General features: G+C 39.2%; 1 protein-coding gene across 1 annotated transcript; it reads left to right on the top strand.

Annotated features, from left to right (window-relative positions):
- The first annotated feature begins 1,165 nt into the window (after positions 1-1,165).
- On the top strand, positions 1,166-17,918 carry rab32a (RAB32a, member RAS oncogene family). Its single transcript, XM_036550129.1, has 3 exons — positions 1,166-1,491; positions 12,509-12,786; positions 17,757-17,918. The coding sequence occupies exons 1-3, from the start codon at positions 1,278-1,280 to the stop codon at positions 17,904-17,906; spliced, it is 642 nt and encodes a 213-aa protein (XP_036406022.1). The 5' UTR covers positions 1,166-1,277; the 3' UTR covers positions 17,907-17,918.
- The last annotated feature ends 5,832 nt before the right edge of the window (positions 17,919-23,750 follow it).

Below are 23,750 nucleotides of genomic sequence, written 5' to 3' on the forward strand. Positions count from 1 at the left end.
TCTAACTGAAATGTTGCAAATACTGCTATCTCTCCAGTACAAGGGCAAAGACAAAGGCTTGACTTCAATCAAGTAAGAACAAATCCAAGGGTCCATCTCCAGACTACTTAAAATAATTCAAATATTACAGACTAAAATTCCTACAATAAAACACCTAAATACACCGAATCCTCAGAATTTGTAGATGCCAATCTGTATTACAGATAGTGCTGGTTGCATATTAAGTTAGTGTGTCCTGCCTCAGCAATATTCTGGAAATAAAGTATTTGCACATTTCAACAAAACGATTCCATATACAACAGACAAGTATTTCCATTATCATCTTAGAAGTGGGGTCAAAGTTGGTTATGAAGACCCACGAGGCTGAACCAATTAGCTAGTGCTTCTATCTCTGTTGCAAAAGATTAACACTTTCAACAGGCACCAGAGGGAGAAGGCTAGGGTTCTAATACTGTGAATACAGATTCATTAATCAGATATACAGACAGACTCCAAGAATGGCTGCATTTGAAAACATTATAGCATATGAAAGGGGCTAGCTCCCATATTACATCATAATATGGGTAATCTTAGAGGAAAAAGTGCATATTATATGTTCAGTTTATTTTCTTGTCTTGTCATTTTCTTTGAGAGTTCTACTGTGATTTCTAAGGAGATGATATTTACAGTGATATCACTGACATAATGTCACATTCTGACTTTTTGTTCAATTTTGTTATTTCATAGAGATCCATGGGAACCTGAATGATTGTGAAATCAACGTTCTATTATGCCTAATATTCGTGCAAATCCCGCGTTTGTGTAATTTGATGAAGCACTGTCATGAGATCTGTGTTTCTGTGAAAATATTTTAAAATGTGGTTGCCATGAACTGAAATGGGAATGTATGATTCAACTTGACGAGTCGACAGTTTCCTATGTTATAAACTTTTATTGTATCTTTTAAAACAATTGTACTTGATTGTCGATTTGTTAATTTATTTCCAAGCGTTATGAGCAAATACACAGAACATAAAGTTCCGTGACATTTTATTACATACCGTACGATGACTTGACCAGGAGACCCAATTCACAGTCAAGAAAAGTTTATCCTAGACGGGGCGAGTTCCGGGTCCTGTGACTTATCAGGTGGTTGTTGAGTAAGACGGAGGAGAGGGGGGAAAGTGACTGCAATTGAACTGCGCTGTTTCCGAGAGAGAAGCACATTGTCAACTGTCTGCCCGTCCTGTAAAAAAAGGAAATAGTGACACTTTTGCTGTCACAGAGAAAGTTTTACCATGGCCGGTGGCTCGGTATCGGAGTGTAAGGAATACTTGTTCAAAGTTTTGGTGATTGGAGAGTTAGGCGTGGGGAAAACTAGCATTATTAAGCGGTACGTCCACCAGCTATTTTCCCAGCACTACCGAGCAACTATCGGTGTTGATTTCGCACTAAAAGTAATCAATTGGGACAGCAAGACGTTGGTGCGATTACAACTGTGGGATATTGCAGGTAAGACATTTTGTTGTTAATCCGACGATGAACGCATTTACCCATCAGAAGTTGTTACTTGTAGATACTTCGTAAATACTAGTATTTTTTGTATTGCTTGTTTATGTTCTTTTTCGCGTTTCTATATCAAACCCACATTCCGACCTGCGGCAGTGTATTTTAATATATGCCATATTGTAGCCAAAGGGAAGCCAAATGTTGGCTACAGTTTAGTACTTGAAAACAGTCGCGTGTGTGAAGGAAATATTTTAAGGGGGATGCGCGATTCCTTGTTTTAATATTTGTAACTGGCATTTAGGGTATAGATTTAACTTTCATGAGCAACTATTTTAAAGTTGTAGTGGAACATATTTAAAAGTTATTTAGTCCATGCTTTAAGATTTTTTAAAAACTTTTATGAACATGTTACTACTAGCGAAATGTAGGTCATTATCTCAGGTTCATAATCCCGCCCCTGCAGAAAGGAAATCCTGCGTGATTTATTTGTGAAATCCTGTTTAACAATCGACGTGCTGAATAGCTCAAAAACTGTAAATGAAAATTAAAGATGGAGGTCTGGGATTTCTGTTTGCTTTCGAAACACAAACACTATATGTGAAAACGTGGGCGGGTTTGTGTCTATAGATCGCGTAGCCCCTTTAAGAAATCCGTGCAAACACTGGAAAGGGAAGTGAAAGAAGCAGATGAAACCACACACATGCACGAAAGTGTACGCATGAAGCGAAGCGGCCTAACAACAGCAAATATGATCCGAATAGGATCATAACTACTCTGCTCCAAACGCAAGCCGCATGGGCAGATGTAAAACAATGGACTTGTAAATTGTTGTCCGACGTTACGGAAGGACAGTTCTGGAAAACAGCAGCAGTGATTTAAGGGTGTTTCCGCCTAAGCCTGTTTTTATCTGGGAGGTATCTTGTAGGAGAGCGTGCAAGGCGTGGAACATGTTCTTTTTCTAACTGACAGCCGAGAGTCAGGACGTGCTGGAAAGGAAAGAAGGATGCGGATACTGTACATATATGGAGAGAAGCTCCCTGTGTCTTACACAGGTGTGATGACAAGAATTACAGCTTTGTAGTGCTTGTAGACTTTAATATAAAACTGAGGTACCTGATAAGTTCTTGATTAGCGCTGGCACCACAATTCTGCCAAGGGCCGTATTGTGCAATATGCCAGAATGGATTTTATGAATGGATACATTTTGTATCTTAGTGTCACATGTAGCCTACACTGAAATCTTCAAAAAGAGTGAAACCACTGCAGCAAATTCAAATGTCACAAGCAGTCCTTTTTAAAAGTGGAAAGGCTATGGATTTTAATTGGACTCAGAAGAATATTTGAGAGTTAAGAATATTGTACTGCATGTTTACTGTTAAGATGGAGTAAAGGAATTTTTTTGGTGGAGCATTTACAAACAGTGAATCAGTTCTTATCTCTTTGGAATGAGGATGAGATGGGCACCTGTCTTCTCTGAACATCCCCTGGTTCACCTCTCTCTAAACCTCAAACCTTTACCTCCTAATTATTACAAACCATGCACTTTTACATTAGCACTATATCTGAAGGTCACACACAGATATTTTTTATACTTAATTAGTCTCGTCTTTCTTAAATCTGGCCAAATAAGGTCAGCCTGCCCCGGAAAACACACATGCCTCTGTGATATACCTGGGGAGTTGTGAGTGAGATGAAAACAGATGGAAACAGAGTCAGACAATATAGTGATTGCTGCTAGGGTTGAGCAGGCTAACTCTTCCCCTATCAGAGGAGCCTGTGTGAGGAAATCACAGGACTGTTGTGTCTGTCATGCTGTCTGATCTGAGGTGCGGAAGCACCAGCGTGCGAATTCCTGCTGGCTTAGCAGGGGCTTCTTTGCAACACTGAGCTACGCCAAGGGAGGGAGGCTGTCACCGGCACATATCACTCAATCAGATGAGCTGCGAGGAAAAATAATGCCAGATTCCAGTCTCTGATACTCAAGGGACTGTCTTTTTTTGATAGTGGAAGAAGTAGCCTACATTATGGCTATGGCATGCACCACATTATGCAGTGTGGTGGATGCCTTAAATTGTTTTAGAAGGTGGTTGGTTTGTCTGCATGGCAACATTGAAAGCTGCCCCCCCCCCATCCCCCCCCCCCCCCCCATAAGGATCGCAGTTGTGAATGGGATTATAGTAATTGGGCCTTGCCGAGACATTTTTGTTAAAGTCAGCGCCTCCGCCCTTCTGGCTCCAAATAGTAACATTTCATTGGTCCTGTCTGAGCAAGATGAAATGATTACAGCAATGCCATAAGCCATTGCCTTATGCCAAGGATTTATATGTCTTGAAAAAAATGGCTATCTTACTGCTTCCCTTGTAGTGGGAGGTTGAAGGAGAGGGGGGAGGTTAGCACTTCAAACAAGGGCATTATGCTTTTTTTCTGAGGGTGTTGGATTGTGCAGTTTGTGGATATTGCTCAGGAATTTGACCTGGGAGCTGCAGGTTCAAGTCCTGTTTCACAAACGAATCCAGCATCACTGAGCGTTCTTTAGGCTCATTCACTCAATTCACATAAATTAGTTTAGTAAAAAAGTATGCAGACAATTTCACAAATTAGCTGGTTGATTCAAACAACATCAGTCGAACTAATACCATTACAAAATGGTAACACAATTCTGTCCTTAGAAACAACGTGGCCAGCATTTAAAGATGTTGGTTCTGGAGGTGGGCATCCAACAGGCGACACTGCTTTATCGCTGACAATCTCGGCTACTTCTTCTATCTTGGACAGTTTCCATGGAAACCCACCCACTGATAATATCTTGATTAAGGCCATATAAGAAAAAGGGTGTGAGTGCCTTTGACGAAGACTTCATGGCATACAGAACTAACGAGATTGTGTTGCATGCACTTTCACCTTAATGGAGTGCCTTTGGGTTCAAGAGCTTTTTAGATGTGATTGCCACAATGGATTTATAAGTGAATTGTTAAATGTTTTGCCTTTTTTGGCATTAGATTTATATCCTCTGATACATTTGACAATGAAGTGACAGGATGTAATCATGGTAATGTTAAGGTCATAAGCATCTGTTTGTGAAGTGGTCTTGCAATCTTTTGGAATGACATGGAGGAAGACAGGGTCAACTGCTTGCACTGAACAGAAGACAAATCATATGCTGCCGTTTTATCACTGACACGCTGATGGAAAACACTTATCTCAAAGTCTTTGTCGTTGAGCAGTTCTTGGTATAATTCAGAGGCAATTTATTGCAAAGCCCCATGTTGTGCAAGCACAATGAAATGGTCTAACGAAATGGTACTGAATAAACCTGTCTCTTGTTTTTGAAATATAGATGATCATCACTTCACTCCTCCCTTTTGCAATGGATCTCAGACCGCTAGCACAGCCATTTCAAATCTCTGAATGGATTCAGCTTGTCTGTATTACATTGTGGGGACAGCGATCATGCTTAAACATACAGAAGTTGTCTTCGCATAATGTCAGTGTTTTGAGTTTTCTTTGTTACCTCTGACAAGCATTCCAGGTGCTCTGTTTATTGATGGATTCCTATGAGGCAAGGACATGCTCAGCTAGCTCACTTTGATCAACTGTCAGACAATAAACATTAATGTCTTTTATTAGGGGTAGCACACAAGCAGTTCTGATGAAAACAGAGACTGTGTTAGAACATATTTTGAAGAAGCTTGTTTGGAAGGCAAATTAGTGCAACCACTAGTGGTTAATGATTAATAACAGTTCATTTCTAATTAAGAGTATGCCAAATAGTCATACGTATTAACTGTAAGGTAGGCTACAGACTATTAGTAAAGAAAAATATTACAGCGGTATCTCGGTGTGCTTCTCGGTATTAGAAGGTGTTTTATTCAAGTATACTACAAATAAACTGATCAAAAGAATATTTGGTGGTAGAATTTTTTTTCCCCTTTGGTGCAGTTCCCCAGACTTGTGAGCTTTTATATCAAATTGGCAACAGAACAATTAGTGATCATGTGAGAAACTCTCTTCATTTGCCACCATGAATTTAAATGGAATCGTCAGAGGAAGGTGCAGGTTCACCATGCCAGCCAAATGAGTGCAGGCTTGTTGGAAAATGTGTCCCGTTATAATAGAAAACATAAAATATGAAAAGACTGTTTTTTTTTTTGTTTTTTTTGTCAAGCATGAACTGTATTTCCTCACTCATGAAATGAGAAATGAGTAGACGCTTGAGTTGTGACTTCTTGAAAACTATATTGTGCCCTCAGACATAGTTAGTTGGCTGTCTTGTACAAATTGGTATGTTTATACATTTATAAGGGATGCTGTAATATCATTTGAACCAGACTGTGATGCCTTTAACATTGTTCTCAGCCTCCATCCCCAGCATGCATAGCAAAATAGTTTGAGCATTTCCTCTGTATTTGCCTGCAATGTGCATTTTTGGGTTTGGTTAATTACCATACAGTTGATCAGGAAACCACAAAAATTTTAAATGAGCTAGTTTCATTATTGAATAAAAATTAAAAGTTCTACTGTGTGGATTCTTGCAATCCACACAGATAAGAAATAACTCATATGTATGAAATTTCAGTGGGATTTAAGGTCAAATCACTTTCTGGGAGAATTGAATTGTGCCTTTTATTATGCAGCTGTTGATGCCTGACACTTAGCCCCAGTCCACCTTTCTGCTAATGTATTATTTTGACATTTTGCATGAAACTGAGTTAATTACTTTGGAGAGATGACTGATTTAAAAGACACGTTTGCATGTAAATGTCAACATGCATTTCCATCTATGGGAAAAACCTGTAATATTTTGATGCCACCAAAAAAAAGTAAAAAAGGCCAGAGAAAAAAAAAAACACCTCTGTTCCTAATTGATTTTGATATAATTTGCTCCCAGATCTAAAGGAAAAATGGGTTAGTGTTCATCACAAAGCTACTTTACATATCAGACAGCATTCTTCCTTTCATACAGTTGAGTGACAATGTAAGTGCTCTCTGTGAGAGGCAAACTGAATACATGGAGTCGCATTTTTTTTCTTATCATGGCTTGAATTTATAACGTAATATCCACATAAGCCACATGAGACCCATGATGATGATGATTAAGTGGATGATACTAAGATTCAGATATATCTCATTTAATGAAGCCTCTGAGATTAAAGCTCCATAATTACATTACACTCTATTAATTATGTTTTTGTTTTAAAAAAAAATATTGTCATTTGTTGGTTGTTTACATTATCAAAAGTTAACCAGTAAAGAGGCTTGCACTTATCCAGTTCTCAGTTTGTGATTCAGTTACTATGGCATCCAAATGGCCATACAATGCAACTGGCCATCCTAGGCAAAAGTAAATCTAGATCTCTAGATGCAATGTATATCAGTTTCAGTGAGCACACTTAACATTGCATCGGAGAAGAGAATCAAGCAGATAGAGTGAAGACTTAAGGACAGCTGGTTGGGGCCTTAATACTTGGAGCTAAGGCACTGCTGATGCTTAAGGCACAGTTGATGGTATTTCTTTAGCAGCTAATATTTTGCTTATTACCCCCTGTTTCTGATATCTAGGGAAGATATACCATGTTAACTATGCTGTTTGGTAATGAAAATTCTGTTAAAGAGTTGACTTGTGAAGTGTGTATTTCATTACCTTACTGTCAGTTCACCTAGGCTCAGCTGCAGTGCAGTGACATAAGCATAAACAGTTGGTACAATAGCAGTATAGCTGATGCAGTTAGTGGAAGTGTTGCATAACATTTTTAGTTTTGTAACACGGCCTTAAACTACACATGTCCATGTCTGAAAGCCCTGTTGCCCCCTCCCCTGTAGTTTAGAACAGTTTGATTGGCCCGGCTTCCAGTTTTTGAATGTTAATTAGTTTAGTCTTGGCATGACATTGATCCAATCACCACTCAGCCACATGATTCTCATATTCCCCTGAACATCTTGAATGTTTGAGCTAGTTGCGCTTGAATGGTGTTAACAGATGACTGTATTGTCCTGCTTCACATTGCTCTGTTGACAGCTGAACATGACTTTTTGCTGTGTCATGGTTGCCGATCTGTGCTGACAGTGGAAAAAATACCAACATAGTCATATGCAAGTATTTGTTAGCTGCTTTTTTTTTTTAAATCACATTAATTAAATCCTCAGAACTTGCTCTTGCGTGAATATTTTCTTCAGCACAGCCATGCTTAAGAAACTGATGGTACTTTTCAAGGTAAAATGATCACATTTTCCTATCTGCAAACATCCACGAATTCTGTCAACAAGATGTTCTTTTTTGAAGAGTCCCAGGGTTTTGATTCTTGTGTGACAACACTAACAGTTGAGCTTGACTTGCATGCTTTTTGAGAGCTCAGTTTACACCTCTCGTTAAATACTGATACAAAAATGAACAGTTTTTAAACTGACATTTTTAAACAGGCAATATATGAAAAGCTGTATACAGACAAAGACAACACATTTAATGGCTGTCTTTTGCTTTAGCCTTCTGCCAACATGCAGAACAACTGGTAGTTATTGGTTTTTACATTTTTTAAATGCCTGGTGGGTCATTGTTTTCTTTGATTACTGGAAATATGAAAAAGCTGATGTGAAAGTGTTGCTTTTAGCAACTGGATATCCAACACTACATGCAGCCTTAAGAGGTTGTTTCTGACAGTTTTTTTTTTTTCCCAAATTATACATCTTGCCTTGGCACACATGATAGATCTTAAATATGCATTTATTTTTTAATCAGTATTTGACTACGCTGACCTCTTAAATCATCCAATTAAATTCTGAGTAAAACACTATCACTCCAGATAGAAAGAACCTAGAAAGAAAATAATGTAATGCCACAATCCTGTGAAATCTTGGCATTGTTCCTGTTGGTGAGCTCTATGCCTCTGCCTATTCAGAAACACTTTACCTGCCAGTTCTGTTTTGGAATTAAACCTACGCTGCACTGAATGCGAGGTTTCCTTTGTGAATTCGCCCAGGGTTAAACTCCAGCTAAATTTAGCAGCATAATAAAATACAGTTACAAGGCTGAAAGAGGTGCTCCTCCACTGTTTTCAGCTTCAGGTTCATCATAACAAAACCTGTTGGAGGTATATGGCTTTTCATAGAAAAACTCACAGACATGAATACTTACCTTGCCTCTGAGTCACAGACAACACATTGTAATGCACTATGGTGTGTGTCTGTCTGTGTATGTTCACGTGTTGGTTTGTTTCTGGTTTTGGTGGCTAATAAGTGTGAAGTCTCACAGCACAAGAACACATTCAGTTCTGTCTTTCCTCATCCCTAACAAGTATAATACACATCTTATAAATACCTTCTTCCTCAAACAAGTGTTTTATCAGTCAGATGTTACCTTTTGCAGCACTCTTTAAAATACTGATTTCTGCCGAGCAATTCACCAACATGAATGCATTAATATTCATTAAATCATCACATGAAACATTAATCAGATTGAATTCTATCAGATGACAAAATTCATATGCCCTTTCTCTTTCTGTGATAATATTTCTGTTATGAATTGAAGACCCAGACATGTGGTCAGAGCCAGCAGATAAGATCAGGCATGTGACCACAATGGTTAAATTATGACTATCATCTAGTAATCAGATTTATTTTATGTTTTTAAATTTTATTTCTTCTTTCTAAATGGCTCTATAAATCCTGTTGGGAGAAGGGAATATTGTAACTAATATACAAAATGTCTGTAGATCTAAAGCAACCCACTGTGCTGATATTAGAAGTGCATACCCTGTATAATGTCCATGGATGTTATAGTTTACTTCTCTGTGGATTGATTTGTTCTTTAATACACAAGTGGGAAAATTTCACTACTCCACTGTGTAGAAATACAATTATATGCTGTCAGCAAGGCAGAATTGCTTGTATATTCATCTCCATATTACCATTTTGTAGCACATGCTTAATTCAAAATAGCAGCTATGCAGTGGATGTTTTCAGATTGATGAGTTCCTACCTGGGCGTAAACATATTTTCAGAGCATACTGCTGACAACATTTCTAAGATGAAACCTAGCATTAATGTATGTCTTGAAGGGGAAGAAGATCAGAGCAGCGTCAATTTGAATTTACACAGCTCAGTTGTATAGCCTGTGGGGCATGAAGTATTCAGAGAAATGAACTCTCTGTGTTTACAGTGAACTCCTGATTTTTTTTTTTTTTTTTTGTGCGTTTGACACTGAAACATCAATAATGCAGCCAAAAGAAATGCAGAAAAGTGAGATGAAAAAGCACATGGGTAAAGAAAATGTGCATTTAGAAAACTGTGATTACAAATCCCAAGGCAAAAGTACTAGAGCACAGGCATAAAGATGCGGCTCAGGTGCAGCTCAGAGCCGACACAGCTATTATGAGGAACCCACGTCATCTCCATTCATGTACCAGTGACAGAATTGGAGGGAACGACCTGGGCATCACTATGTTTGATCAGCATCTGTGCGAATATCATAGTAGATGGAGTTATATATTTCAATAACTGTGTTATGTTGAAATGTTAAAGTTATCTTAGGGATATTTTATCTGTCATCGCTTCATCAACACGCTGCCCTGTGGTGGTCACAGTTACATCAGCTGGTTGGATTTAATCAGCACTGCCCTCTCAGTCTTCTGCAAAAATTCTGAAAAATTGACAGAAACATGACAGAAAATATTTAATGAAAGCTAGTTCTATACAGTTGATGGTGTGGTATATCCATCCACTAAAACTTGAAGACTGGACACTGGAGTGCAGTAGTTTAGAAAAACGTGAAAACAAAATGGGCACTTGCCTCAGTTTTGGGAGAGTGTAACAAGTCTGTCTCTGTGAAGATTTATAAATAGGCACATGTTCTGTGGTTTAAATGGATTGTTACATTTTTAGATTCTTGATGTTTACAGGTAAGAGCAATTTTTATCTTCTCGGCGTAGTTATAAAACAAGTTCTGAGTTGAACAACATATTAGGTAAAGGAAAATAAATTAGTGAATGAATGCAGTGAGTTCATGTCACCTGTTATCTGTACTGTGAATAATTTCAGATTACCTAACATGTAAATAAAGTTTTCAAGAAATTAAAATCTTTTAACATAAAAATGTAACAACTTGCTTTCTGCTCTGCTGCTTTCTTGTGACATTCTTGGGTAGCTTCATGATTGTGGAAAAAAAGAAATAAAACCGATGAAACACCTGCAACAGACATGGGTTGTGTTGTGGGTTTCTACTTGTGGTGTCTCCAATGCAACAAAACTGCTAAAGGTATTGATTTAGTCTTAAAATTGTGGGTGGTTCAATGTTTGGTTATGACATCACCCATAACTCTGCTAATGTAATTACTAGATTTGAGCCTCCACAATATCTGTTGTTTGCATTTTTTCTCCAAGTGATAAAAAGGAGTACAATTTTCTGTTATAAATAGAGTGATCTGTGTAATTGCAATGGACATAAATTTACCGAGAACATACTGTAGACATTCCTTGTGATTCACTTTGCAAACATTAAGGTACTGTATCAATTCTTAAGTGAAGTCAATCAATAATATTTAAATAGGTAATATCTCATTTTCCTATTCCCATATTTTTGCCTCTGATGCTGATACTAGTGTAAAGTCTGCCAGCCGAGATTTCCAAAACCATTAGGTGCCTCCATGTGTATTGTGAAGCATATAGTCAAGGGTAACTGATGTTGGGAAAGAGGCCAAGTAGAATTTAATCATGTTTGGTGAGCTACAGTGAATTGCATTTGCAATTTAAGCTTCAAAAACAAAACCAGAATGTTCTTTTGCTGAAAGCAGAACAAGGACACAGTGGATAATGACCTTCTAAAAACAAGTGGGGTATTTCAGACATGATTTTCACCATATTGTTACTACACAGTGAAATGCACAAAGTGATCATAATCATATGCATAATTTTATGCGCAAAAATATGCGTTACCATTGAAGGTAGATGGAATGTGTCCTTCACAAAGCCTGATTATGAGTACACATGCAATCATTGGAAGATTGATATTATTCAGATTTTGTAGCTGAAGAGGAGCTTTGCTAATCAGAGAATAACAGCACACAGAGAGATCTGTGATTAGCAATTCAGCTGGAGCATCGCAGCCTGTTCCTGTCCTTGGTCTCTCTCTTTTGCTTACTAATTTATATGAAGTCAGAACTCGGAAAAACAAAAGCAAAAAAAAAAATAATAATAATCCCAAAACATTGTGATACGAAAATGTATATTTAGAGCATCAGTAGTGGATGTAGCTGTATGTAACAGCAATATTGTTTGTGGCAATAGGAGGTTTTTAATGCTTTTTCCACTTCATGCAACCTGTGTTTGGAATTGCCAGTTGTATGCAGAGGTAGACCTGTCGCACTGCACAACCTTTCGCACTGGGCAATACTCTGATGCATTTGCATGGAGCCAATGGCTGTTTTTCACACTACAAGTCATGCGACTTTCCACAGCAAGAGTGGGTGCTCATTGGAGAACGGATGCTTCTTAGCTGGCATCATCCATGCAACTTGCAGGTGCCTGATGAATGGCAGGATGCCTAAGATTAGCAGAGATTAGCAACCCTATGGATACGCCCACCCCTGTCCCTAGCAGAATGAAGCCACGTTATTCTGACACTGTGGGCTCCCAGTAGCAGTCATCTTATGATACGGCTGGGATCTAACCCAAGCTGTAGAACCCGCTTGCACTCAAGTTGAGTGCCTTGACCACTGAGCTGTGTGGGAGCCCCTGTGAGACTTAAGGGCACTGAAATGTTTGTCTTTCAGCTGTAAGAACTATGTTTGGCACTGAGGCTTGTTCATATGTGGTTAGTGGTGTCCTGTATGTGCAACTTTTCATGCCACTTGATTAGATACATTGTGTAAGTTGCTCTGGGTAGGAGCATCTGGTAAATGACAATAGTCTAATATGATATAAAGCATATGAAGTATGTGAAAAGTCAAATGTAATATAAAGTATGATTCATTGTTAGAATTATTTAATATCGCTGTGTCATAATTTCAAATGTGCTGTTTTTTTCGTTAAGGTCAGGAACGTTTCGGTAACATGACCAGGGTGTACTACAAGGAAGCCGTTGGGGCGTTTGTCGTCTTCGACGTGACGCGCGGCTCCACCTTCGAGGCGGTGTCCAAGTGGAAGCACGACCTGGACAGCAAGGTGAAGCTGGCCAATGGCAGCCCCATCCCCTCCGTGCTGCTGGCCAACAAGTGCGACCAGAAGAAGGAGACCACCAACAACTCCTCCCTCATGGACAACTTCTGCAAAGAGACAGGCTTCCTGGGCTGGTTTGAGACCTCGGCCAAGGTGAGATCATCCAGGAAATTTAGCCAAAGGCGTCTGGGTGGCCAACATGAGAACAGGTGAAGATTAAAGATAATGTGGTGCAGTAATATTTGTTACTTCAGAACCATGTGCACCCAACCTTGCTGAAAACCTTAAATCTTGGTGTGATTAGTGCACTAATTTGGGCTCTTAAGCAGCTCAGGGTAAAAAAAGAGTAGGAGGCATGAATTGCCCATATTAGGGTGCATTTATAAGATGACTGAAATACTTCATGGTATTAAGGATAATTCACTGCTTTCATGGCACTCAATATGGATATTTGTGACGTTCAACTCTATAAGCATACTACTACATGCTTTACACAAGAATGGTTTTGTAGTATGTTCCTGCTGCATGTTAATCCATAGTGGTATCATTAAAATAAATCTAACAGAATAATATCAAATTATACATTTTATTAAATAACAGGAAATCTAGAGGGCTGTTTTAAAAAAAAAAAAGTATCCAAATTTTGAGAGTTCTAAGAGTTCTGAGAGTTCTTATTGGTACTTTTTGAATATCACTGATAAAGTGAGCATTGTCAGCTGCCATAGAGATTTCAACTGCTGCCACTCATAGACAGCATTACTTTTGACTTGTATTTAAAATGGCATGAATAACATGGACATTTCACACAGAATTATTTAATAATGTTTTAGTGTTATGTTAAAAATATGTAGTTGAAGGGTGTGCTACATATACATGCGTCCCTCTTTTAAAGCAATAAAATGTCTCACAGTTCATAATAACCCAGTGCTCTGAAGGAATGCATGGAGGTTGCTATGGAAGTTGCACTTGCTTTGAATGAAATTAGGTCAGCTGAGCCCAAACTGTCATGAGGCCTCACTGTTGCAGTTCATGCAGATCCATAGGCTTCTCTCCACCCTAGGCACTGAATGCAAGGTAACCTTGCTCACCCCCTGTCTTATATAGGGGTATATTTATGTATAGTTGCTTTTCTTATGTATTCAATCAGCGCTCTCTGCTCTGCTGAAAACTTGAAGTGTTCTTTTGCCCATTACCTTAGCAACGGTTAGTTCAAAGAACTATGATGTCACTAAATAGTGGGCTGTCAAACCACTTGCAAAGATTTTTCTTTGTCGAGGCAGTTTTTTTGGTATTCTGAAGCTTTAAGGCCCAGAACAGTGACGTTTGAGAGTAATATCTCTCTGGTGCAGGCTATGAGACAACCTCTTGTGCTCTCAGTTGCATGAATATTCATTTCCCCTTACCTCAGACTAGCAACATTTTAATATTTCAATATTGTAGTTTATTACAGATTGCTGTTTCTCCTAGAGCAGCTATGTATTGAAATCCATGATGATGATGATTGTTATTATTATTTAAACTATAAAATATACAGTGGGTTCCTTGCATACTTATGTGTGTGGAAGACTGGAAGCTGAGAAGCTTGACTTTAATCAGGGCTAATCACAACTTTGGAGTGGGACTTGGGGTTAAAAGGAACCTGGCACGTGTTATAAAACTGAGGGATTTATCCATATCGATTAATTTTGAAAACTTGATTAAGAGGGGCACAATAAAACTTGTCTGACAAATACAAACTCTGCCTATCCATATCTTTGTTTTGTAAAGTGAAAACCTTGAATAATTACCCTAGGTCATTCCTAGAGTTTCATATTCAACCACAAGTTGGGGGCTCCAAAAATGGTCATGATAGACTCCACTCTGTTAGCACTACAAAAAATTGTAAAACCTGTTATCCTGCTATATACTGATTTTGGATTTATAGTAATTTATTGGAGTCATTTGCATTATATTACATTTGAGTGTTGCTTATGGTCACTTGGAAGAGATCAGATATTCCCATATTTGTTACTAGCCTGACATTTCTCTGCAATTTTTATGGATTAGGATGAGACATCTTTAATTTACTTTAGCATCACCCAGTATTCTTATCTGCTGAAACCAAAAGGAGGTTACGAGACGTGTCCTATGATTGATTATGGCTTAGGTGTAACTTCAGCCACTAAACGAGGTCACTTCTATTTTAGTCCCCTTCTCTCTGTATTGTAGAATTCAGGAAGAACAACAAGCTGTTGTGCAGTTTCAATTTTTACATCTCCATTACAGTTATAACCATTTAAGGCATGTGCATGGCTATTTTTCTTAAACCTTGTCCCATACTACAGTGGTAGAATTATTCAGAATGTTGATATGGGTGTAGTTCATAAAAGGTTGTATCATTTTGTCATCAGAATATCTCTTTAATACCTTAATTTTTATACTTCTTGTTGTCATATCAAAACTTCTTGACCGTAAAATTCAACATAACTTTTGATTTCGCAGCTGCTTGTGTGGCTGTACATCACTGTCATATCACGATTTATGAGACTGCTTAAAAAGCAGTGGAAACAAAGCTACGCTGCTCCAGTCATTACGCTTCGACACTGTGCGTACAGCACGCAGTGCCACCTAACAGGCAAGCTTGTACACCTGCCCAGTTTCCATGAGCAACAAGATTTTCGGTGTTGTTATCGGAAGGCTATGGCATCATCGGGTTCCAGAGCCCTGTTTGTGTTTGGCCTCTTCCGCACAACTGATTGCCGACTGTCTCGTGCCTCCTCCTATCTCGCTTGTGCACTTTCTGTGTGACAGAAGGAGTGCCAGCGCTCAGCGTGCAGGACCACATGGTCCCGAGCTATCGGCCACATTGCGAGACATGCACACAGATGTCGGATGCGGAGCTTTGGCACACGGGCCCTTCATGCTGACGTCTGTATTTTCAGTATTTTCCTCTGCAGCTGAAGCGCCCTGAAGTCCTGATAGCTGGATGGAGACAGAGATTTCTCTGTTTTTTTTTTTGTTTTTTTTTACCCCAATCGTGAAACACTCAGAACAGCATGCAGATGTCTGGTTTATTTACCCTAGACTCATTGTTCTGAATCACAGAGGAATTACTTGACTGAGCACTAGCGAGAGAGAGAGAGAGAGAGAGAGAGAGACACACGCACACACACACACACACACTCACTCACGAGATACAAACCACATGAACAAGCGGATGAAAAGGAAAGGAACAAAGCAGGATTGTTGTTAATACGGCAGTGCACACTGGTCATAAAGCCAGTCCTACACATGAATCATGTCATTCCCTTTCACCATCTTCATGCATTTGCTACATTTATGTCACATTCAGTAGAAAAGCTTAAGGTGATGTAGTTTATGAGTGGAGGGAATTACCCATACCTATTCCTTTCAGACATTAACAAAAGGAATCAAACAAAACAGGTAAAGGTCATTCACAAGATCTTGTGCTGCGGTTGTGCTGCTGCGCTAGTCCCCAGTCACGGTTTGTTACAGAAGGCGTAGCATGCTTGGTCGGTGGACGGTAGTGTAAGAGCATGGGTTTGGGGGCGTTGCGTCACAATGGGAACAGCAAGAGGAAGGGAGCCAGGGGCCACGTTCCCCAGAGGTTGTTTAAGACAGCGATCACATGACCACATGGAAACCACCACGACAGAGGCGGCCAGCCCCTCCCCGGGGGGGGAAAATTTACCGAGAATCCCCCCAGCAGAGAACTCTCGGTCACAGAGCAACTTAAGTTCAGCCATCCTCTCGAACGCAACTGGAAAACAACAGATGAATATTCATGCTCTCGCAGAGTGTCAGATCGGCTGCACTTATCTGCCGAGTGCCCGACAAGCGCGGCGATGGCTTTTATTTTAACCCTGCCGTCTGCGCGGCTCTTCATGTCAGATCCACTGAGCTCAGATGGGCTCCGACTGTTCACATATATAGAGCTTTATGAAATTCATTAAAGAATCATGAAAGGGCAATACTGGAAGCTGGCTATAGCTGGAGCTCCGGCTATTTAAAAATATCTGGTGACAGCTGTATGGAATGTGGGCACCTCTGTTGCTTGGTGAAGGAAAAATTCGCAAGACTGCCAGGGCTGAATGTCTGAGTCATTCCTCATTGACTTCTCTCCTTATTGACTTCTTGTCAAAGACGGTTCATCTTTTTTTTTTTCCCCGGTCCCCATGGAAATGCAGCAGTGCATGAATATACAATAACAAAAGTGCTCTGTGTCCTTCTGAATCATTTTTATTCATTTGTCTGCCTAAACATGCTATCGATTTAGCCATGTGGGACCAAAGGCACAAACTTGGAAATATTTCTAAGAACAAACGACTGTCACAGTACACCACTTGCAAATCTGTAAAATGTCAGCGGTAATTGGGAATGCCTCTGTTGGTAGAATCGGTTTTTCCCAGGTGTCCTCCCTGAACGGGGGCTTGAAGCTCTTCCTTTAGGGCGGATGTCTCACCACCCCACAGACTGGAGAGCAGCTGATCACCATGCCACCCACACTCAGCAGACTGTCAAGGTCAACAATTTCACCTCAGAAGGGCTGATGGAACCAGCTTAGTGTGTTGTGTTCACAAAACAGACTTCAACCCCTAGAGCCTTGTCTGGACCTCTGTTGACATTGTTACCAACTTTGGCCCCATTATGACAATCAAACCAGATACTCCAGAGATATCCATGTTCAAGTTACAGGAAATTTTTTTTTTTTTTTAAAGTAACACCGCTCAGAGGAATATGGTGCGATTTGTCAGCCTGTATGTGATCTGAAAATATTTTTGAAAGTTAGAAAAATGCATCCTGAAATATTTATTTCTGTGACGTCAGTCATAGACACATTCTGGAAATGTTGCATAATGTGCCATTTCTCAGTGCATAGCTATTACCACATTTCTCCAATTCAGAAAAACTTGATTACAAATCAAGTTATTTCATTAAAAATCGAAACTTTTATTCTGTTTCATGGAGGTGTTTGTACTTAATCAATGTTTCATGGTTTGATTGGTAAGACTTTGTCTTAAGTGTGCATTGTGTACTACCAGCAATGGGGAGGGTGACTGCAGTGGGCAGACAGACCTGCACTGTACCCAGCACTGACTGCGTGTCCCACATCTGACCTGCAGGACAACATCAACGTGGACGAGGCGGCCCGCTTCCTGGTGGAGAACATCCTGATCAATGACAAGGGGCTGCCCTACGAGGACAGCAATGGGGACAGGGTCAAACTGGACCAGGAGGCCGTGGCGGCGGAGAGCAAGTCCGGGTGCTGCTGACGCCAATGCCCCCCCCCCCCCCTCAGGGGCTCACAGTCAGGGGACTGGGTTCCAGCGCCGGGCCCGCCATCCTTGACTCGGAACGCCCTCTGAAGAGGCCTCCATCAGTCAGAACCGGGACACCAGGGTCCGTTACGCTGGGCAAGAAATAATCCAGATCTTCTTCTCCTGGCTTACCGTCAATACTGTTGTCTGTCAGAACCCATTAGGGTACTGTGGTTGCATTCATGCTATAACTCATGCAAGTCCACAATGTTTGAAATTATCTGTTTTGACTCCTTACTAATTTGTTTGAGGGTTTCAGACATCACTGCAGAGGAATTGTGACCAAAGGGGCAATGGAATATATTCCAGTTTCTGCTACATTTTTTTTAAAAAGGGGTTTTCACAGAAAATACGTAAGCACAATGACAAGCGTTCATTATGTTGCCTGGAGGGTTAAAGTTGTCCTCTGACAATGTGAGTAAAACTCAGACATAGGGTCTCCCGAGTTGCTCTTTTTAAACATGATAATCCATTTAGTGTGTGTCCATGTCACAAGGTACAGTTTACATCAAGGACACTGGCACACATTAAACTGACAGAAAGTTTAAAACAAATTGGATGAATTCTTGGATGTGAGAAATGGTTGGGGAGAAAAGTTTGGATTTTGGTCACAGTGTGAGAGCACTGCTCCTGCAAAAAGCATGCCTTTTTAAAGTGTCTGTTCAATCACAATGTTCAAACCTTCCTCATACATCTTGTGGGACTCTGTGACGTGCAACGCTCATACACATATACACATTTTATAAAAATGTCAGTTGAGGGATTGCACCCTCTCTTTCTCCAAGTCTTCCTTCCTGTTAAATATTTGAAGGGAGTCTAACTGATTTTAATCCATTGACCTCAATCTGTCAAGTTTACAAGTGACCTTTTGGAAAAAAAAAAATAAAAGATTTTAATTAAAGCACTCACATCATGTTTATGGGTTGTGTCTGTTCTCAAAGGCTAAGCATTTTCAAATTTAGTTTAGTGAACGAGTATGTCTGGGTAGAATGTAGAGTGAATATTTTGTGTGGTTTATACTTGTTGGATGTTTAATATCGGTACTGTTATTTTGTGTACCACTTTTGAAAAAACAATACACTGTTTTAGGAGGTAGCATATGCATGTATTTCTCTTCAGTTCAATTAAAACCAGTAAATCTGTCTTGAAGTGAAACATGAAGTGAATGCATTGTTATTGTTATTCATAACAGCTTTACTAAAATCCTCTCATTTGTGAAAAAGTGTTTATTGAGACAAGATTCAAGCACAGCTTCCTGATGATTTGTTTGATGGGAAGAGATTCTACAGTATTATTATGGAATGATTGCAATGACTTGATCTATATGTTTGTGTTCCCTTTTAATCTTATCTGTATCAATAGCACCTATGGCAACTCACACATAATGTCTATATACACTTATAGTTTAATGATTAAATAAGTTAACCAAAGCCCGCAACCCACTAAAAAGATCCTTTAAAGATGGATGTAAAGACTAAGGATGCTGTCCATAAAAAGGACAAATAATGCCCTGTCTACAAGGATTCCTCCTGCTGTCAGTCCACTCATTTTTAACTAAAGAAACACAATGGAAACACTTCAGGCCCTGTTTAGAGGTTGCAAAAGCCAGCATAGTTACCCAGTGCAAAATGCAGAATGCAGACTTGCTGTTTTGCTATATGTTGTGGCTACTTCCAAGGTGAGGACAGCAGCGGGATGGGATGTTTCAGAAGTCCTGCTTGTTGCCTCTTGAAACCGTTCTATAGGATGCTCACCATCCATAATGAGCCAAGTGGTGGGCCTCAGTCAAGAGCCGTCCTTTCTTTCTCCCGGCAGGCTCAGTCCAGCACGCCTCGGAGTCTCCGACTGGCCTCACACCACGCTACGTCAGACTTGCATTAGATTTCACAGCCACGCGCAGGCGCAAACTAAGCAGGACGCTGCGCATTCCTGCACATCCTTTGCTCACTAATGCCATTCATATGAAATGTAAGATGGGCCTTGCTGTCTGTGCCATACTGTTAGGTGTGAGTGGCTCGTTGTATGACTGAGCATATAGAATGCTCAAAATGCAAAAGTATGAAAAGGTTGGGTCGGGCATGAATGAAATTTTTCAAAAATTGTTTTTCAAAATTGCATTCAAATCTCTTTTTCAAATATACATGACAGCACGATTCTAAACAATTGGCAATGGTCTGTGGACCCTTGCCTGCAAAACAAAAAGCAAGAAATAAATACACACATACATACATAAGTATGAAAACTGTTTAATGATGATCTCAGTGCATTACTGCACTACTGTATCATTGTTACGCATCTGGCCATAACAAGCTGTTACACTATATGTGCTACTGGATGGCAGTAGAACCTATTAACTGGCTAGTCCCGATCCTCGCTTGGTTTTTTATTTGTAGAAGTGATCTTTGGGAAGTTCACATATGCTCTTTTGTTTTACAATAATGTGTTATCAGAATTAAAAGAACTTTGATTACCTTACAAAATATGATACAGCACACAGCTCTCCTGCCACAATATTATACAGGCATTTGAATGGGAGGTTGGACTGGGTCATCATTAGTAGGGCACATTGAATTATTGATGATAGGTGTCACATAGCAAAAACAAATATGAACATTAAAAGTATAAGAATGCACCAGTAATCTGGAAGAAAAACATATGAAAAGTATGATAATAGCAATCATTCTCTCCTATTAATTGTCATTGGCTCATTTAAATTTAAAGTTCCTGGCTGTGTGGGTCCTTGCTGCATGTTTTTAGCCAATATTTAATTAAATTTGTTGATAATTTTCTCAGCTAATATGTGTCAAATAAGTAACAAAACTGTTATCACACGAAGTTTATAAACATTTTCTTGTGCATTCAAGTGTTGTTTTTTTTTTTACTTTATTTTTACTAAAGGGCAGTTATTTTTGTACCTTGTATCTTTGTGTGGAGAAGAGTTTCAGTTTTGCTAACTTTAGGATAGTTTTATGTTTACAAAATAGGCTGTGCATGCATTGTGGTTATACACTTCAATACATGTATAGATAACAATGCGTTGTGATACAAGGGCATCTGAATGGGGCCCTTAAGCTGAATTTTACAAAGTTCATGACCTTGATTTAATTAAGGGAAGAAACTAGGATTTTGAAATCACACAGAGGGGAAACCTTATTTTAAACATATACAGAAAATGCAGCTCAACTGAAAACCTGACCTTTGATGTTAGAACTGCTCTTCTTGTTCACTCGTAATTATATTGATCCTAGTGCTTGCCACCATGGGGTTTGGCAATGACAGCGCAGTGACACTTTCATGTAATTCTGGTCAATTCTGTTGTCACATTACTATGGAAACATTTCTAATAAGCAGTGTGCCTTCTTTCTGAAACTCTGGTATTCTTAGTGCTACTCGCAGGATGATGGTACCATTTGACAGCCATGGCAACCAACGAAAGTCACATTCATTAGGAGAGAAAACCAAATACCTTTGCCATGTTGCCAACTGACTAGATCAAAACAGAAATTATTATAAATGTGTTTTTCTGTTGATGCTATCATATGTAGTGTTTACATGTTTCAAAAGATATTTAACATGTATTGTATATTCAGATTTTTTTAACATTGTATATTGTATTAAACTATACTTCCTGCCAAGACTCTAGGAAATAACCCTGTCTACTAGTCTTAGCTAGAACCTGAGGATATGTGTGTTCGTGGTGTCATGAAGAGGTCTTAAAGTGAAGTACTGAAAACCATCACCACGTTCAGTCACCATGTGTATCGGATGCATTTCACATGTCATTCAGCATAGTGTACAACGATGCATACTTGAACCATAGGATGGCTGTGTAGCTTAAATGCTTGCTGATTGGTGGGGTATGCTGTTCAGTACTGAATTTAGGTTTGTAAGATTATATTTTAGAATGCTAGCATTATATACACAATAGCAAAACTAATCTGTTTGTCTCCACAGTGATCTAGGAATTGTGGTTTATAGCCAGTCATAAAGGGTATGAGAAAAGCATTCCTTTACTCTAAGTATGTAATTGTTTCTTTGACAAGTACTACATTTTGTTTTTCTTAAAAAAGCTTGTGCCCATAGCATGTGTTTGTAAAACTGTCTCAATGTTTTAAGTATACTAAGAATAGAATATCTAATAATAATGCATTTCATTTGATTTGTTTTAGTAATAGATTTACATTTTGTCATTTACAGTTGCTCTTATTGAGATTTATTTGCAAGCAAATGTAAGGTAAAACAAATGCAGTTTTCTTGCTGAGTTTGTGTGCATCTGTGCTTTTCTATCTGTCTGGGTTGATATGTTTCAGAATAATTGTTTTTGGAGAAAAACATATATGGTCAAACTGTATAGCATACTCTCCCTCATGTAAAAGGACAAAACATGGCAGGCAGGCCAAAAAAAAGCCAAAAAATGAGATGTCCCTGAGAAATACACTGTTAAGGTAAGATTTGTTTGACTGGCACAGGTTTTTTTTTTACCCAAAGCGGTTTTACATGTTACTAATAAATCCATTAATCTAGCAATTTCATAATCTAGACTTTTCTGTAGTTATTGCAAGGAATTTAAATAAACAATCCCCTTTTGATATAACTGACAATTTTCATTTCATTGTTGATGTATGTCTGCAACTTATTAGTTTCTTACAATCTTTGATAAGCCACTTAGCCACTGTATTCTTGGAATTTGAATAATGGTAGATACATGGTTCATTGGAAGCTGGTATGTTAATGTGTACTCCAGCCAAAAGCGACATTCACAGCATACAGTCCAGTACATGAACCCGTTTTAATAGTAAGTGAAACTCCATGTTTGGCATCTTGGAGTAATGGTTGGGGGTCCCGACTGATAATCCCAAGTGGGAATATTGCTGGTGTATTGTGGTACTTAACCTGAAATGGCTCAATAAAATATTCAGCTCTAAAAATGTATAGTGAGTTAAAAGGTAAGATATGAAAGGAAAGTCAAATCGGACTGTAAAGCAACACGATTTCAACTGATCGTCTTGATGTGGTAAATTTGTTCTTAAAAACAACTAAATTAAATCCTCATAACCTGATTGGTTGCTTTGTCTTTGTCTTTCTGTTACTGTGCTCCAAGTATATTCATTTCTTTTTCCTGTGCACTTAACCCATGCTGGAGAATCAGTATTAAGCAACTGCATTGTGACGAATGGAGACTCTGTCACATGCATGTATTATATTGTCTCCACATTAAAGAGACTGTCAGCATGCTGCTGAGATCAATCAAGACCTTACATTACATTTTTTATCTTTAAGAATCTAATTTGATCAACCATCTTCATCAATGGCTTAATGCATACATATTTAATACCTGTATACCATTTTTACTGCTGCAACCAAGGTAAGACAAGTTCCTCAACCACGTCTCACCCTGGATTTGAAACCAGGGTTGTCATGCATAAAATCCTGTACTGAAACGACTTGTACACAGTGCTCCTGGTGTTCTGTTTTTTTTTTCCCAGAAGCTTCTTTGAAAAACACACACGTTTTAATACAGAATCTTTCTCAAGCTTATTTCACATTCCATCTCTGAGGGGCAGGAGTGAACAAGGGCGCCATTCAGCTGGGCCTTGCCGCTGTCCTGTGTTGTTTTGTGTTGTGTGGAAGTGAAGCCAGGGCATGCGTTGCCACTTACGCTGTTGTGTGATAGTCATCAGACCCCTTGCCCTGACAGCTCGTGCTCCTCCATACTCTCATCATTAGCAGGAAGTATGCTGTACACAATGTGCAGAGCTGTCTTGGACCTAACCCCCCCCCCCCCCCCAGCCCTCCCCC

Source organism: Megalops cyprinoides, chromosome 17 (genome assembly GCF_013368585.1).
Source record: "Megalops cyprinoides isolate fMegCyp1 chromosome 17, fMegCyp1.pri, whole genome shotgun sequence".
Taxonomy (NCBI): domain Eukaryota; kingdom Metazoa; phylum Chordata; class Actinopteri; order Elopiformes; family Megalopidae; genus Megalops; species Megalops cyprinoides.

Bases quoted from the DNA above. Each gene is read 5' to 3' on its own strand.
- rab32a (XM_036550129.1), top strand. From the start codon at position 1,278: ATGGCCGGTGGCTCGGTATCGGAGTGTAAGGAATACTTGTTCAAAGTT. The intron at 1,492-12,508 runs GTAAGACATTTT...TTTTTCGTTAAG, and splicing joins ACAACTGTGGGATATTGCAG to GTCAGGAACGTTTCGGTAAC. The intron at 12,787-17,756 runs GTGAGATCATCC...TCTGACCTGCAG, and splicing joins GGTTTGAGACCTCGGCCAAG to GACAACATCAACGTGGACGA.